At 41.2% G+C, this 16,489-nt stretch overlaps 1 protein-coding gene across 1 annotated transcript in view; it reads left to right on the top strand.

The window, feature by feature from the left end:
• LOC307136715 (ryanodine receptor 3-like) overlaps positions 1–16,489 on the top strand; it is a gene marked incomplete at both ends in the record, with an annotated part of 116,652 nt that overhangs the window by 72,369 nt on the left and 27,794 nt on the right. Inside the window, 3 exons of the mRNA XM_079833964.1 lie at positions 5,627–5,739; positions 8,029–8,128; positions 8,220–8,313. Of these exons, the coding sequence (XP_079690090.1) occupies positions 5,627–5,739; positions 8,029–8,128; positions 8,220–8,313 (307 nt within the window). The remainder of the gene's footprint in view (positions 1–5,626; positions 5,740–8,028; positions 8,129–8,219; positions 8,314–16,489) is intronic.

Below are 16,489 nucleotides of genomic sequence, written 5' to 3'. Positions count from 1 at the left end.
GAGAGTTTGCAGGGTGATTAATGTCTCTGATGATTTTAGTAGCTCTACCTCTGCAGCGTTTGGTGTAGATGTCCTGCAGAGACGGGAGAGCTGAGCCTGAGATGCGCTCGGATAAGCGCACCACTCTTTGCAGGGCTTTGCAATCGTGACTGGTGCTGTTCCCGTACCACGCTGTGATGCACTGAGTCAGGACACTTTCTATCGCCCCTCGACACAGCACAAATCATCTACAATTAAAAGCCAGAGAAAAAAAATAAGTTTTGAGTTTTGCTTTAAACTCGTGCAATGTAGAGGCAGTTCTAATAGAGACAGGTAAACTATTCCAAAGTTTTGGTGCAGCAATGGCAAAGGCACGGTCTCCTCTCAGTTTCAGCCTAGACCGGGGAACATTTAACAGTCTCTGGTTGGTTGACCTAAGAGACCTTCCAGAATTTTGGATCGATAGTAAATCTGACATATATACCGGAGCTGATCCATTCAATGATTTAAAAACCAGCAGTAAAACTTTAAAATCAATTCTATAACGAATGGGGAGCCAATGCAGGGATCTCAGAACTGGAGTAATGTGCTCACGTTTACGAACACCGGTGAGGAGCCGGGCAGCTGCATTTTGTACCATCTGCAGACGGTTCAAAGATGCTTGATTGATACCCATATAGAGGGAATTACAGTAGTCCAGCCTTGTGGAAATAAAAGCATGAATCAGCCGTTCAAAATCCTTGAACGAGAGAAATGATTTTACTTTAGACAGTACTCGAAGATGAAAAAAACTGGTTTTGACAATGTTATTAACCTGTTTGTCAAATTTAAGAGCACTATCAAAAAACACGCCCAGATTTTTTACTAGTGGTTTCACACATGAAGACAAATAACTAAAATTAGCACTAGGGGAGCTAGCAGCTTCTGAGGATTTAAAAACTATAATCTCTGTTTTTCCTTCGTTGAGGTGAAGAAAATTCAGGGACATCCAGGCCTTTACTTCCGCTAGACAAGCCAACAGGGTATCCAAACCAACGTTATTTGTTCCCAGGGGCAGATAGATTTGCATATCGTCTGCGTAGCAATGAAAGGAGATGCCATATTTCCTAAAAATCGCCCCCAGGGGGAGCATATACAAAGAGAATAAAACCGGAGCAAGAATAGAACCTTGAGGGACACCACACATGAGAGGAGACGCTTTGGAAGTAGATTCACCAATCCTAACTGAGAATCTTCTACCAATCAAATACGATTGAAACCATTTAAGGGCATTTCCCCGAATGCCCACCCAGTGCTCCAAACGTGAGATGAGAACAGAGTGGTCAATTGTGTCAAACGCCGCACTCAAATCTAACAGCACTAACACTGTGGACCTGCCAGAGTCCAGAGTCAGTAACACATCATTTAAAACTTTTACCAGAGCGGTTTCTGTGGAGTGGTATTTCCTGAAACCTGATTGGAACACCTCAAAAATCTGGTGTTCATTCAGAAAGCTCTGTAGTTGGTGAAACACTATTTTCTCTAAAATTTTAGACATAAAAGTGAGATTTGAGACTGGCCTAAAATTTGACACAACTGTCGGATCTAAATTAGTTTTTTTGAGAAGTGGACGAACAATGGCATGCTTCATGTCATCTGGTACCATAGCTGTTTCAAGGCAGCCGTTCATAATCTTTAGAACAGTAGGTCCAATCACCTCAAAAATCTGTTTAAAAAACCGTGGGGGAAGAGCGTCAAGGGGGGATCCAGAAGGTTTGAGCTGGTCTACAATATTGTGCAAATCAGGCAGCGTTACAGGTTCAAATTGACTCAGAGTGTTGGTGGAAGATGATGATATAGAAAAATCATATGAAGAAAATGAAAAAGAAGAAGAGGGGATATTTGACCTAATACCCCTTATCTTGTCCAAAAAAAAATTAAGAAATTTGTCACACATCTCCAGAGACTCGCAGGGGAAAAGTTCGGCAGAGGGGTTAATGGCAGCATTTATAGTGGAAAAAAGTGCTCTTGGATTTTGACAGTTCTTTTCAATAAGGTCTGAAAAATATTTGTCCTTTGCTGTTTTCACCCCTTTCTGATGTTGTTTCAGACTGACCCTCAATATTTCATATGAGACTTGCAGCCTATCCCTTTTCCACCTTCTTTCGGCCCTCCTGCAGCCCTGACGAAGTGTGCGAGTGTCATCATTGAGCCAGGGCTCAGCCTTTGATTTATGTTTTTTGGCTTTTAAAGGAGCCAAAGAGTTTAAAATATTAGTAGAGACAGTATTGAACTGATTAAAATAATCCACACCACTACAATCCTCACAAAATAAAGATGATTGAGACACCTCCTTAAAAGCAGCAGAAAATTCAATACCCGTAGTTGGAGTAATCATACGAGACCAGCGAACAGCCTTAGTGGGTCTTGTAACATTATAACAGGTGGGGACTCTAAAAATGATAGGCTTATGATCTGAGATAACATGTTCATCTATTGCCAAATCATATACTGTCAGGCCATGTGAAAGCACTAGATCCAGAGTATGACCATGATTATGAGTGGGAACATTCACATGCTGTACCAGATCAAATGAGTCCATAAGGCTCAAAAATTCTTTGGCTAAAGCGTTATCTGGACAACATACATGTATGTTAAAATCCCCAAGGATTAAAAGTCTATCAAAATTGGGGATTGTTCCTCCTAAAAAGTCAGAAAATTCATTAATAAAATCTTTGTGTGGTTTAGGTGGTCGATAGATGACTGAAATTGCCACTGGATTATCCAATTCCAATACAAATAACAGAAGTTCAAAACTAGGATAAACATCAGTCACTACCATCCGACAGCGATAGTTCTGATTAAAAATACAAGCCAGTCCTCCCCCTCGACCCACAGTACGAGCAGAGTTTAAAAATGTACAGTCAGGTGGTACCAGTTCACAAAACGGGCTCAAATCTCCTGGAGTAAGCCAAGTTTCCGTGATGAACAGAAAGTCTAGACTGCGAGAAGTAAAAAAGTCATTAAGAATAGTAGTCTTGTTTACAACTGACCTGGCGTTGATTAAAGACATCCTGATCTGCCGCGACTCCATAGCCCGCTGTGGTGCTTGGTATAACGAACGGAGATGACTGAAGCAAACACCGCCTCGGCGCAGACTGGGTGGGCGAATTTTTGGAAGTTGATCCTAAAATGCCATTTAGTTTTAGTCATATTTTAGTCACCTGAATTGTTTCTAGTTTTAGTCTCCTAAAATCTAATGAGTTTAGTTCAATTGTAATACATTAAGCATTTAAGCGTCACATAACCGACTGTCACTCGAACTGACATTTGGACACCATTTTGTTTTTGACATTAAAAATACACAAAAGAGCTCAATTCACTTTTTTAAAAACATCTATATAGTTTTTATAACTTTGCATTTCAATTTTAGTTAGTATATCAGGTTAAGCTAAAGCTTCAAATAAGTTTATTTTTTAAATTTCAGTTAACATTTATTTAATTTCAAGTAATGAAGATTTTTTTTAATGGTTTTAGTGAACTATTATATTTCTGATACTTTATTGAATATGTGTCAAATACTGGTCTCTCTTCCTGACTATGAACTAAATGGGAATTAAATTAAACACAGTTTATTGTGTGAGCAAAAACGAATATATAATGCGTGACTTTTAATGATAAACAAGCTGGAAATACACCAGGACTCTTATTTTGAAATGTCTGCTCCTCTATTGCAGTTGCAGGAGCTCATTCAAGTTCAGGAGATAAATATGCATTATTAACCGTCTAAAACATATTACTATATAAACATGGTAAAGTAAACACTGTCATTATTCATCAGCATTAGTTCATAAACACTGGTCTGGCATAAGTGTGTTTATTTGTGGACAGTTGATTTTCCTCATAGTTTATGTCATCCAACACTAGTTTTTATTTAGTTATCGTCTCGTTTTTGTCAGTGGAAAAAGGTTGTTGACGAAACTTATGACGAAAATGATTCGTCAACGAAATTAATACTGGTGTGCAGGGTTCCCACGCGTCTTGAAAGTTCTTGAATTTCAGACGCATGGATTCAAGGCCTGGAAAGTACTTGAAAACAAACACAGGTCCTTGAAAGTGCTTGAATTAAGCATGACCTAAACAGCATTACAGGAGGAAGATATTTCAATATATTTCTGCTGTTCCATAAGCACCAGCTACTGACAAAAGCCCTATTTTCTCATGGGGTCATAAGGTGTTTTCATCATTGTCAGGGGCTAGTCTGGGATTTTATTGCCACCCGAATCCAGAATGTCCGTGTTTTTCTCCCTCCACCGCGTAAAAATCCCCGGCCGAATGACCGAATGACCGGTCGTGGTGATTTAATTGCCGTCCGAATCCACATCTCTGAGTTCTCTAGAATAAATCATTTCAAAATTCATTGTTTACATCCTTTTTGACCCCTGCAGGCCACCGTACGGTTGCACTTTGCTGTAATTTGGATGCATTTTAAAGATCTAGACTTTTTTTACTGAAATGCTGGCGAGTATTTACAAGAGCAATATTCCATCACCGCTAAAAAGAAGAAAAAGAAGAAAAGCTCGTAAACATATGAAATGGGCCCAGGCCATCAGACTCCTGAACTCAGTCACGTGACTTCACTTCACCCCCGCACACGCATAAACATACAGTTTTTTAACATTAACATTCACATACTGCCATTGCACTGCACTTTACTTTCCTATTGTTACTGCGTAACAACCTGTAATAAACCTTGCACATTATACTTCTTTATATATACATATATATATATTTATGTTAACCACTTATTTCTAAGTCTACAGTTTATCTCACTTATCATATCCACTTATTTTTTTATATCTTAATTTTTATATTTTTTATTTTTATCTTATTTCCTATTTTTATCTTTTACTTGATTTATTTATAATTCTACTTATGTGAATACTTTTTATTCTAATTTTATTCTATTTCTATTTAATTTCTTGTAACTGTTATTTGCACTGTCCATGGAGCGGACCTGTTTACATTTCACTGCCAGTTGTATATTGTGTATATAACTGTGTATGTGACAAATAAAACTCTTGAATCTTGAAAATGGGCCGTTATTACGCCAGCGATTATATCTGATAAATATAATATATGTGCAGCTCTTAAAAGCCTTCAGATTGATTTTTAAAAAGGTACATGTACAGGTGATTTAATAAATAATTTTGCGTATTTTTATTGCCTAACAATTAACTTTTCATTTAATTGAAAAATTCATGTATACAATATTATCTCTATATTTTGATGTTTTAATTAAGTAATGATTTAAAAAAAAGAAAACTAAAACTAGTGTGAAATAAATGTTAAAAGCAGGAATAAGAGCTAAACTCGCTCGCTCTTCTACACCAGCCTCTTTCCTCATTGGCTTTTGTAAAATTGGACATTTTTCCTCATTGGAGATTGTATTGTAGTTGTCAGTTTAAGCCTCAGCGTTACTGTGTGTGTGTGTGTGTGTGTGTGTGTGTGTGTGTGTGTGTGTGTGTGTGTGTGTGTGTGTGTGTGTGTGTGTGTGTGTGTGTGTGTGTGTGTGTGTGTGTGTGTGTGTGTGTGTGTGTGTGTGTGTGTGTGTGTGTGTGTGTGTGTGTGTGTGTGTGTGTGTGTGTGTGTGTGTGTTTCGCTGCAGGTGAGCCGTGCTGGTGGACCATTCATCCGGCGTCCAAGCAGAGATCCGAGGGGGAGAAAGTGCGTATCGGAGACGATCTCATCCTCGTCAGTGTGTCGTCTGAGCGCTATCTGGTGAGAATCAGATGAACACACACACACACGTGACTTTATCAAACGCCTCTCAAACCCTGTCAAGATCAGCTCACGTCTCACCACAAGAGAGAGAACATGCATAATATTGGGATTTGAAATGTATTAGACGACGCTCGGCAACACTGGGGTACATGTGGGCGGATCCTGAGCAAAAGCGGTGGTAGCCATGGTAACGAGAGAGAGTGACAGGCGCCCAAGCCAATCACTTGATTCAGCCCGAACGAAAATAATGAGCGGTGTTTATTGCAGATTAAAAAGTCTAGAGTCACTCGATTTTTATACTCTCTTTTTCAGAGTACTTAAATTTTAATTATGTATTGACATTTAAAGAAAGTTTAAACAAATTTGGACAAAAGTGTTTTAGATCATTCTTACCTACCCCACCTTTAACCATTTTATTAAAAAGCAAAAGTGAAACCTTCCAGTGCTCAAAATTAACATGAAGTCTAGTTGATTTCCAAATTCGTTCCGCTTTCCTACACTTTCTCTTTAATATACAAATATCTTCATTTATCTATGGTACTTGATTAGCTAGAGACAGTTTTTATTTTAACTGGGGCCACTGAGTCTAATATTTGAAATGTATTAATTTCTTTATTTAGTTATTTATTTTTTAAATGTATCGATTCCAACCAATTTATTATGTTTTTTCAAAATATTTATTCATTTTATATTTATTTTGTTTTATAAATATTTTATTTAATTTTATTTACAGTTCAACTTTTCAGTCCTCTAATATTTGCATATTTAATTGAAAATTAAGCTTTTTGGTTTATATTTTGTTTTATAGTTTTATTTTATTTTATTATTTACATTTATTTTTGTTACTTTTTAAAATTAAATTAAATTATAATTTTTTTATTTTTTATTTTATTTAATTTAATTTACCTTTATTTTTTATTTTATTATTTTATTATTTTATTTCTTTTATTATTTAAAAAAATTTATTTACTTATTTTTTTATTTATTTTACTTTTATTTTATTATTTACATTTAGTTTTGTTACTTTTTTACTTTACTTGACTTTAATTAATTTAATATTTAATTTAATTTAATTAATTTATTTTTACTTTCTTTTACTATTAAGCTTTTTGGTTTATATTTTGTTTTATAGTTCAAAATATTAATTTTATTTTATTTTATTATTTACATTTATTTTTGTTACTTTTTAAAATTAAATTAAATTAAAAAAAGTAATTTTCTTTATTTTATTTTATTTTACTTTATTTTTTATTTTATTTTATTTTTTTATTTTTTTATTTTTTACATTTTATTATTTAAAAAATTTTTATTTACTTATTTTTTTATTTATTTTACTTTTATTTTATTATTTACATTTGGTTTTGTTACTTTTTTACTTTACTTGACTTTAATTAATTTAATATTTAATTTAATTTAATTAATTAATTTTTTATTTTATTCTTTCTTTTACTATTAAGCTTTTTGGTTTATATTTAGTTTTATAGTTCAAAATATTTATTTTATTTTATTATTTACATTTATTTTTGTTACTTTTTAAATTAAATAAAATAAAATTAGTTTTATTTTTTATTTTATTTTACTTTATTTTACTTTTATTTTATTATTTACATTTAGTTTTGTTACTTTTTTACTTTACTTGACTTCAATTAATTTAATATTTAATTTAATTAATTTATTTTTACTTTCTTTTTCTATTAAGCTTTTCGGTTTATATTTGGTTTTATAATTAAAAATATTATTATATTATATTATTATTAATAATATTTATTTATTTTTACTTAATTTTTACATTTGGGTACTTTTTTACTTTATATTATATTATTTTGTTTTATTTTATTTATTTATTTTACTATTTTAAAACTTTTTCAACTATTTTATTTACATATATTTTCATTTTATCATAATTTTATTAAATGTTTTAATTAAATATTTATTTTCATGACTATTAAACTTTTCAGAGCTGTAAGCATATATTTATTGTATTATTATATATTATAAAAGTTACATTTTTTTTTAATAAAATTATTTAATGAAATGATTTATATGACTATTAATGTAGCGCTGTTAAAATATGTATCATGTTGTTCATCTTTCTAGTATAATTGACATGTTGAACATGTGATCATCAGCGGGTCATACACAGATCAGGCGTGTGTTCATAAGATCATCTGAAGCTCATATTTACAGCTTAATCTGAATTAATGCACGCATATCCCATGATGCCGAGCTTCTCAGTTGTGACCTCTGGGGCGTGTTGCCATGGTAACGGTTATGTCTCCCCGACAGCATCTGTCCATATCCAATGGCCACAGCCATGTGGACGCGTCCTTCATGCAGACGCTGTGGAACGTCCATCCCATCTGCTCCGGGAGCAGCATTGAGGAAGGTCAGATCACGTCCAGCTTCTGCCTCTTCACTGGTTCATCATTGGTTCATTTTTACTCCTTCGGCCGCCTCACTCTTCTGTTGTCCTATAGGATACCTTCTCGGTGGTCATGTGATGCGTCTTTTTCACGGACACGATGAGGTTCTGACGATCCCAGGGTCGGATCAGAGTGAGGAAGAGCAGAGGTAGGAACCTGAGACCTGCTCCACCTTCATCATCACCTCCATCATCATCATCATCATCATCACCTCCATCATCATCATCATCATCATCATCATCATCATCATCATCATCATCATCATCATCATCACCTCCATCATCATCATCATCATCACCTCCATCATCATCATCATCATCATCACCATCATCACCTCCATCATCATCATCATCATCATCATCATCACCTCCATCATCATCATCATCATCATCATCATCATCATCACCTCCATCATCATCATCATCATCATCATCATCATCACCTCCATCATCATCATCATCATCATCATCATCATCACCTCCATCATCATCATCATCATCATCATCACCTCCATCATCATCATCATCATCATCATCATCATCATCATCATCATCAGTGAACTTCCACAGGGCGTCCAGATGACTTTAAAATGACTTATTTTAATTTCTCCATCCATCCCTCTATCCCTCCATCCATCCCTCCAATGGCCCATCCATCCATCTTTCCATCCATCCCTCTATCCCATCCATCCCTCCCTCCAATGTCCCATCCATCCCTTATCCATCATCCATCCCTCTATTGTCCCATCCATCTCTCCATCCATCTATCCTTCCATCTTCCATCCCTCTATCCCCTCCATCATCAATTTATCCATACATACATTTCTCCATCCATCCATCCATCTATCCCTCCATCCATCCATCCCTACCTCCATCCATCCATCCCTCTATTGTCCCATCCATCCATCTATCTATCTATCTATCCCTCTATCATCCATCCTTCTATCCATCTATCCATCCATCCCTCAATTCCTCCAGCCATCCATTCCTCCATCCATCCATCGATCCCTCTATTGTCCCATCCATCCATCTATCCCTCTATCATCCATCCTTCTATCCATCTATCCCTCAATTCCTCCAGCCATCTATTCCTCCATCCATCCCTCTTTCCATCCATCCCTCTAACCCTCCATCCTTCTATCCATCCATCCCTCCATCCATCCCTCCAATGGCCCATCCATCCATCTCTCCATCTTCCATTCATCCATCCCTCTATCCCTCCATCCATCCCTCCAATGGCCCATCCATCCATCTTTCCATCCATCCCTCTATCATCCCTCTATCCCATCCATCCCTCCCTCCAATGTCCCATCCATCCCTTATCCATCATCCATCCCTCTATTGTCCCATCCATCTCTCCATCCATCCTTCCATCCATCTATCCTTCCATCTTCCATCCTTCTATCCCCTCCATCATCAATCTATCCATACATACATTTCTCCATCATCCATCCATCTATCCCTCCATCCATCCATCCCTACCTCCATCCATCCATCCCTCTATTGTCCCATCCATCCATCTATCTATCCCTCTATCATCCATCCTTCTATCCATCTATCCATCCATCCCTCAATTCCTCCAGCCATCCATTCCTCCATCCATCCATCCATCCATCCATCCCTCTATTGTTCCATCCATCCATCCATCCATCCATCCATCTATCCCTCAATCATCAATCCTTCTATCCATCTATCCATCCATCCATCCATCCATCCATCCATCCATCCATCTATCCCTCAATCATCAATCCTTCTATCCATCTATCCATCCATCCCTCAATTCCTCCAGCCATCTATTCCTCCATCCATCCCTCTTTCCATTCATCCCTCTAACCCTCCATCCTTCTATCCATCTATCCATCCATCAGCTATTCTCCATCCATCCATCCATTCTATCCTATCCCTCTAACCCTCCATCCATTCTTCTATCCATCTATCCATCCCTCAATTGCTCCATTCATCCATCTCTCCATCCTTCCATCCATCTATCCTTCCATCTTCCCTCCCTCTATCCCTGCATCATCAATCTATCCATACATTTCTCCATCCATCCATCCCTCCATCCATCCTTCTATCCATCTATCCATCCATCCATCCATCCATCCCTCAATTCCTCCAGCCATCCATCTATCCTCCATCCATCCCTCTATCATCCATCCCTCCATCCTTCTATCCATGTAAATTACAGGGTCATTTTTATTTTAAATATATTCATATATATAACTAGTTATGCCAAGGTAGAAATTGTGAGCAAATAATTATTTTTTAAATCATTACATTTGAAAAAAAGAAAGAAAAATCCTTAATTATTATCCAGTGAATCAGTGGAACATGTTGAAAACATTCAGCTCTTAAAAATCCTATGGAATAAAGAAGTTTGAATATTTTTGATGTGAATATTTTAGTTAGTTTCTTTTATTCTGTGCGGTCTGAGAAGTTGAATTGCGGGAGAATAGCGGGAGAATAGCGGGAGAAGAGCGGGAGAATAGCGGGAGAAGAGCGGGAGAATAGCGGGAGAAGAGCGGGAGAAGAGCGGGAGAAGAGCGGGAGAAGAGCGGGAGAAGAGCGGGAGAAGAGCGGGAGAATAGCGGGAGAAGAGCGGGAGAATAGCTGGAGAAGAGCGGGAGAAGAGCGGGAGAAGAGCGGGAGAATAGCTGGAGAATAGCGGGAGAAGAGCGGGAGAAGAGCGGGAGAATAGCTGGAGAATAGCTGGAGAATAGCTGGAGAATAGCTGGAGAATAGCTGGAGAATAGCTGGAGAATAGCGGGAGAATAGCTGGAGAATAGCTGGAGAATAGCTGGAGAATAGCTGGAGAATAGCGGGAGAAGAGCGGGAGAATAGCGGGAGAATAGCGGGAGAATAGCGGGAGAAGAGCGGGAGAATAGCTGGAGAATAGCTGGAGAATAGCTGGAGAATAGCGGGAGAATAGCTGGAGAATAGCTGGAGAATAGCTGGAGAATAGCTGGAGAATAGCTGGAGAATAGCGGGAGAATAGCTGGAGAATAGCTGGAGAATAGCGGGAGAAGAGCGGGAGAATAGCGGGAGAATAGCGGGAGAATAGCGGGAGAAGAGCGGGAGAATAGCTGGAGAATAGCTGGAGAATAGCTGGAGAATAGCTGGAGAATAGCGGGAGAAGAGCGGGAGAATAGCGGGAGAATAGCGGGAGAATAGCGGGAGAAGAGCGGGAGAATAGCTGGAGAATAGCTGGAGAATAGCTGGAGAATAGCTGGAGAATAGCGGGAGAATAGCGGGAGAATAGCGGGAGAATAGCGGGAGAATAGCTGGAGAATAGCTGGAGAATAGCGGGAGAATAGCTGGAGAATAGCTGGAGAATAGCTGGAGAATAGCTGGAGAATAGCTGGAGAATAGCTGGAGAATAGCGGGAGAATAGCTGGAGAATAGCGGGAGAATAGCGGGAGAATAGCTGGAGAATAGCGGGAGAATAGCTGGAGAATAGCGGGAGAATAGCGGGAGAAGAGCGGGAGAAGAGCGGGAGAAGAGCGGGAGAAGAGCGGGAGAAGAGCGGGAGAAGAGCGGGAGAAGAGCGGGAGAAGAGCGGGAGAAGAGCGGGAGAAGAGCGGGAGAAGAGCGGGAGAAGAGCGGGAGAAGAGCGGGAGAAGAGCGGGAGAAGAGCGGGAGAAGAGCGGGAGAATAGCGGGAGAAGAGCGGGAGAATAGCTTGAGAATAGCTGGAGAATAGCTGGAGAAGAGCGGGTGAAGAGCGGGAGAATAGCTGGAGAATAGCTGGAGAATAGCTGGAGAATAGCTGGAGAATAGCTGGAGAATAGCGGGAGAATAGCTGGCGAATAGCTGGAGAAGAGCGGGAGAATAGCGGGAGAATAGCGGGAGAAGAGCTGGAGAATAGCTGGAGAATAGCTGGAGAATAGCTGGAGAATAGCGGGAGAATAGCTGGCGAATAGCTGGAGAATAGCTGGAGAATAGCTGGAGAATAGCTGGAGAATAGCGGGAGAATAGCGGGAGAATAGCTGGAGAATAGCTGGAGAATAGCTGGAGAATAGCTGGAGAATAGCTTGAGAATAGCTGGAGAATAGCTGGAGAATAGCTGGAGAATAGCGGGAGAATAGCTGGCGAATAGCTGGAGAATAGCTGGAGAATAGCTGGAGAATAGCTGGAGAATAGCGGGAGAATAGCGGGAGAATAGCGGGAGAAGAGCGGGTGAAGAGCGGGAGAATAGCTGGAGAATAGCTGGAGAATAGCTGGAGAATAGCTGGAGAATAGCTGGAGAATAGCTTGAGAATAGCTGGAGAATAGCTGGAGAATAGCTGGAGAATAGCTGGAGAATAGCGGGAGAATAGCTGGAGAATAGCTGGAGAATAGCGGGAGAATAGCGGGAGAATAGCTGGAGAATAGCTTGAGAATAGCTGGAGAATAGCTGGAGAATAGCTGGAGAATAGCTTGAGAATAGCTGGAGAATAGCTGGAGAATAGCGGGAGAATAGCTGGAGAATAGCTGGAGAATAGCGGGAGAATAGCTGGAGAATAGCTGGAGAATAGCTGGAGAATAGCGGGAGAATAGCTTGAGAATAGCTGGAGAATAGCGGGAGAATAGCGGGAGAATAGCTGGAGAATAGCTGGAGAATAGCGGGAGAATAGCTTGAGAATAGCTGGAGAATAGCGGGAGAATAGCTGGAGAATAGCTGGAGAATAGCGGGAGAATAGCGGGAGAATAGCGGGAGAATAGCGGGAGAATAGCGGGAGAATAGCTGGAGAATAGCTGGAGAATAGCGGGAGAATAGCTGGAGAATAGCTGGAGAATAGCGGGAGAATAGCGGGAGAATAGCGGGAGAATAGCGGGAGAATAGCTTGAGAATAGCTGGAGAATAGCTGGAGAATAGCTGGAGAATAGCGGGAGAATAGCGGGAGAAGAGCGGGAGAAGAGCGGGAGAAGAGCGGGAGAAGAGCGGGAGAATAGCTGGAGAATAGCGGGTGAAGAGCGGGAGAATAGCGGGAGAATAGCTTGAGAATAGCTGGAGAATAGCGGGAGAATAGCTTGAGAATAGCTGGAGAATAGCGGGAGAATAGCGGGAGAATAGCTGGAGAATAGCGGGAGAATAGCTGGAGAATAGCGGGAGAATAGCTGGAGAATAGCGGGAGAATAGCGGGAGAATAGCTTGAGAATAGCTGGAGAATAGCGGGAGAAGAGCGGGAGAATAGCTGGAGAATAGCTGGAGAATAGCGGGAGAATAGCGGGAGAATAGCGGGAGAATAGCGGGAGAATAGCTTGAGAATAGCTGGAGAATAGCGGGAGAAGAGCGGGAGAATAGCTGGAGAATAGCGGGAGAATAGCTTGAGAATAGCTGGAGAATAGCGGGAGAATAGCGGGAGAATAGCTTGAGAATAGCTGGAGAATAGCGGGAGAATAGCGGGAGAATAGCTTGAGAATAGCTGGAGAATAGCTGGAGAATAGCGGGAGAATAGCTGGAGAATAGCGGGAGAATAGCGGGAGAATAGCTGGAGAATAGCTGGAGAATAGCGGGAGAATAGCTGGAGAATAGCTGGAGAATAGCGGGAGAATAGCTGGAGAATAGCTGGAGAATAGCGGGAGAATAGCGGGAGAATAGCTTGAGAATAGCTGGAGAATAGCGGGAGAAGAGCGGGAGAAGAGCGGGAGAATAGCTGGAGAATAGCGGGAGAATAGCGGGAGAATAGCTGGAGAATAGCGGGTGAAGAGCGGGAGAATAGCTTGAGAATAGCTGGAGAATAGCGGGAGAATAGCTGGAGAATAGCTGGAGAATAGCGGGAGAATAGCGGGAGAAGAGCGGGAGAAGAGCGGGAGAAGAGCGGGAGAATAGCTGGAGAATAGCGGGAGAATAGCGGGAGAATAGCGGGAGAATAGCGGGAGAATAGCTTGAGAATAGCGGGAGAATAGCGGGAGAATAGCGGGAGAATAGCGGGAGAATAGCTTGAGAATAGCTGGAGAATAGCGGGAGAAGAGCGGGAGAAGAGCGGGAGAATAGCTGGAGAATAGCGGGAGAATAGCGGGAGAATAGCTGGAGAATAGCGGGTGAAGAGCGGGAGAATAGCTTGAGAATAGCTGGAGAATAGCGGGAGAATAGCTGGAGAATAGCTGGAGAATAGCTGGAGAATAGCGGGAGAATAGCTGGAGAATAGCGGGAGAATAGCTGGAGAATAGCGGGAGAATAGCGGGAGAATAGCTTGAGAATAGCTGGAGAATAGCGGGAGAAGAGCGGGAGAATAGCTGGAGAATAGCTGGAGAATAGCGGGAGAATAGCTTGAGAATAGCTGGAGAATAGCGGGAGAATAGCGGGAGAATAGCTTGAGAATAGCTGGAGAATAGCGGGAGAATAGCGGGAAAATAGCTTGAGAATAGCTGGAGAATAGCTGGAGAATAGCGGGAGAATAGCTGGAGAATAGCTGGAGAATAGCTGGAGAATAGCTGGAGAATAGCGGGAGAATAGCGGGAGAAGAGCGGGAGAAGAGCGGGAGAAGAGCGGGAGAATAGCTGGAGAATAGCGGGAGAATAGCTGGAGAATAGCTGGAGAATAGCGGGAGAATAGCTGGAGAATAGCGGGAGAATAGCGGGAGAATAGCGGGAGAATAGCTGGAGAATAGCGGGAGAATAGCGGGAGAATAGCTTGAGAATAGCTGGAGAATAGCGGGAGAAGAGCGGGAGAATAGCTGGAGAATAGCTGGAGAATAGCGGGAGAATAGCTTGAGAATAGCTGGAGAATAGCGGGAGAATAGCGGGAGAATAGCTTGAGAATAGCTGGAGAATAGCGGGAGAATAGCGGGAGAATAGCGGGAGAATAGCGGGAGAATAGCTTGAGAATAGCTGGAGAATAGCTGGAGAATAGCGGGAGAATAGCTGGAGAATAGCGGGAGAATAGCTTGAGAATAGCTGGAGAATAGCGGGAGAATAGCTGGAGAATAGCTGGAGAATAGCGGGAGAATAGCTGGAGAATAGCGGGAGAATAGCGGGAGAATAGCTTGAGAATAGCTGGAGAATAGCGGGAGAAGAGCGGGAGAAGAGCGGGAGAATAGCTGGAGAATAGCGGGAGAATAGCGGGAGAATAGCTGGAGAATAGCTGGAGAATAGCTGGAGAATAGCTGGAGAATAGCGGGAGAATAGCGGGAGAAGAGCGGGAGAAGAGCGGGAGAAGAGCGGGAGAATAGCTGGAGAATAGCGGGAGAATAGCGGGAGAATAGCGGGAGAATAGCGGGAGAATAGCTTGAGAATAGCGGGAGAATAGCGGGAGAATAGCGGGAGAATAGCTTGAGAATAGCTGGAGAATAGCGGGAGAAGAGCGGGAGAAGAGCGGGAGAATAGCTGGAGAATAGCGGGAGAATAGCTGGAGAATAGCGGGTGAAGAGCGGGAGAATAGCTTGAGAATAGCTGGAGAATAGCGGGAGAATAGCTGGAGAATAGCTGGAGAATAGCGGGAGAATAGCTGGAGAATAGCTGGAGAATAGCGGGAGAATAGCGGGAGAATAGCTGGAGAATAGCTGGAGAATAGCGGGAGAATAGCTGGAGAATAGCTGGAGAATAGCTGGAGAATAGCGGGAGAATAGCGGGAGAATAGCTTGAGAATAGCTGGAGAATAGCGGGAGAATAGCTGGAGAATAGCTGGAGAATAGCGGGAGAATAGCTTGAGAATAGCTGGAGAATAGCGGGAGAATAGCGGGAGAATAGCTTGAGAATAGCGGGAGAATAGCGGGAGAATAGCGGGAGAATAGCTTGAGAATAGCTGGAGAATAGCTGGAGAATAGCGGGAGAATAGCTGGAGAATAGCTGGAGAATAGCTGGAGAATAGCGGGAGAATAGCGGGAGAAGAGCGGGAGAAGAGCGGGAGAATAGCTGGAGAATAGCGGGAGAATAGCTGGAGAATAGCTTGAGAATAGCTGGAGAATAGCGGGAGAATAGCTGGAGAATAGCTGGAGAATAGCGGGAGAATAGCGGGAGAATAGCTTGAGAATAGCTGGAGAATAGCGGGAGAATAGCTTGAGAATAGCTGGAGAATAGCGGGAGAATAGCGGGAGAATAGCTTGAGAATAGCTGGAGAATAGCGGGAGAATAGCGGGAGAATAGCTTGAGAATAGCTGGAGAATAGCTGGAGAATAGCTGGAGAATAGCGGGAGAATAGCGGGAGAATAGCTTGAGAATAGCTGGAGAATAGCGGGAGAATAGCTTGAGAATAGCTGGAGAATAGCGGGAGAATAGCGGGAGAATAGCTTGAGAATAGCTGGAGAATAGCGGGAGAATAGCTGGAGAATAGCTGGAGAATAGCGGGAGAATAGCGGGAGAATAGCTTGAGAATAGCGGGAGAATAGCTGGAGAATAGCTGGAG

This window comes from Gobio gobio, assembly GCF_949357685.1.
Source record: "Gobio gobio genome assembly, chromosome: 13".
Classification (NCBI taxonomy): domain Eukaryota; kingdom Metazoa; phylum Chordata; class Actinopteri; order Cypriniformes; family Gobionidae; genus Gobio; species Gobio gobio.
This window is presented reverse-complemented; position numbering and strand designations above follow the sequence as displayed.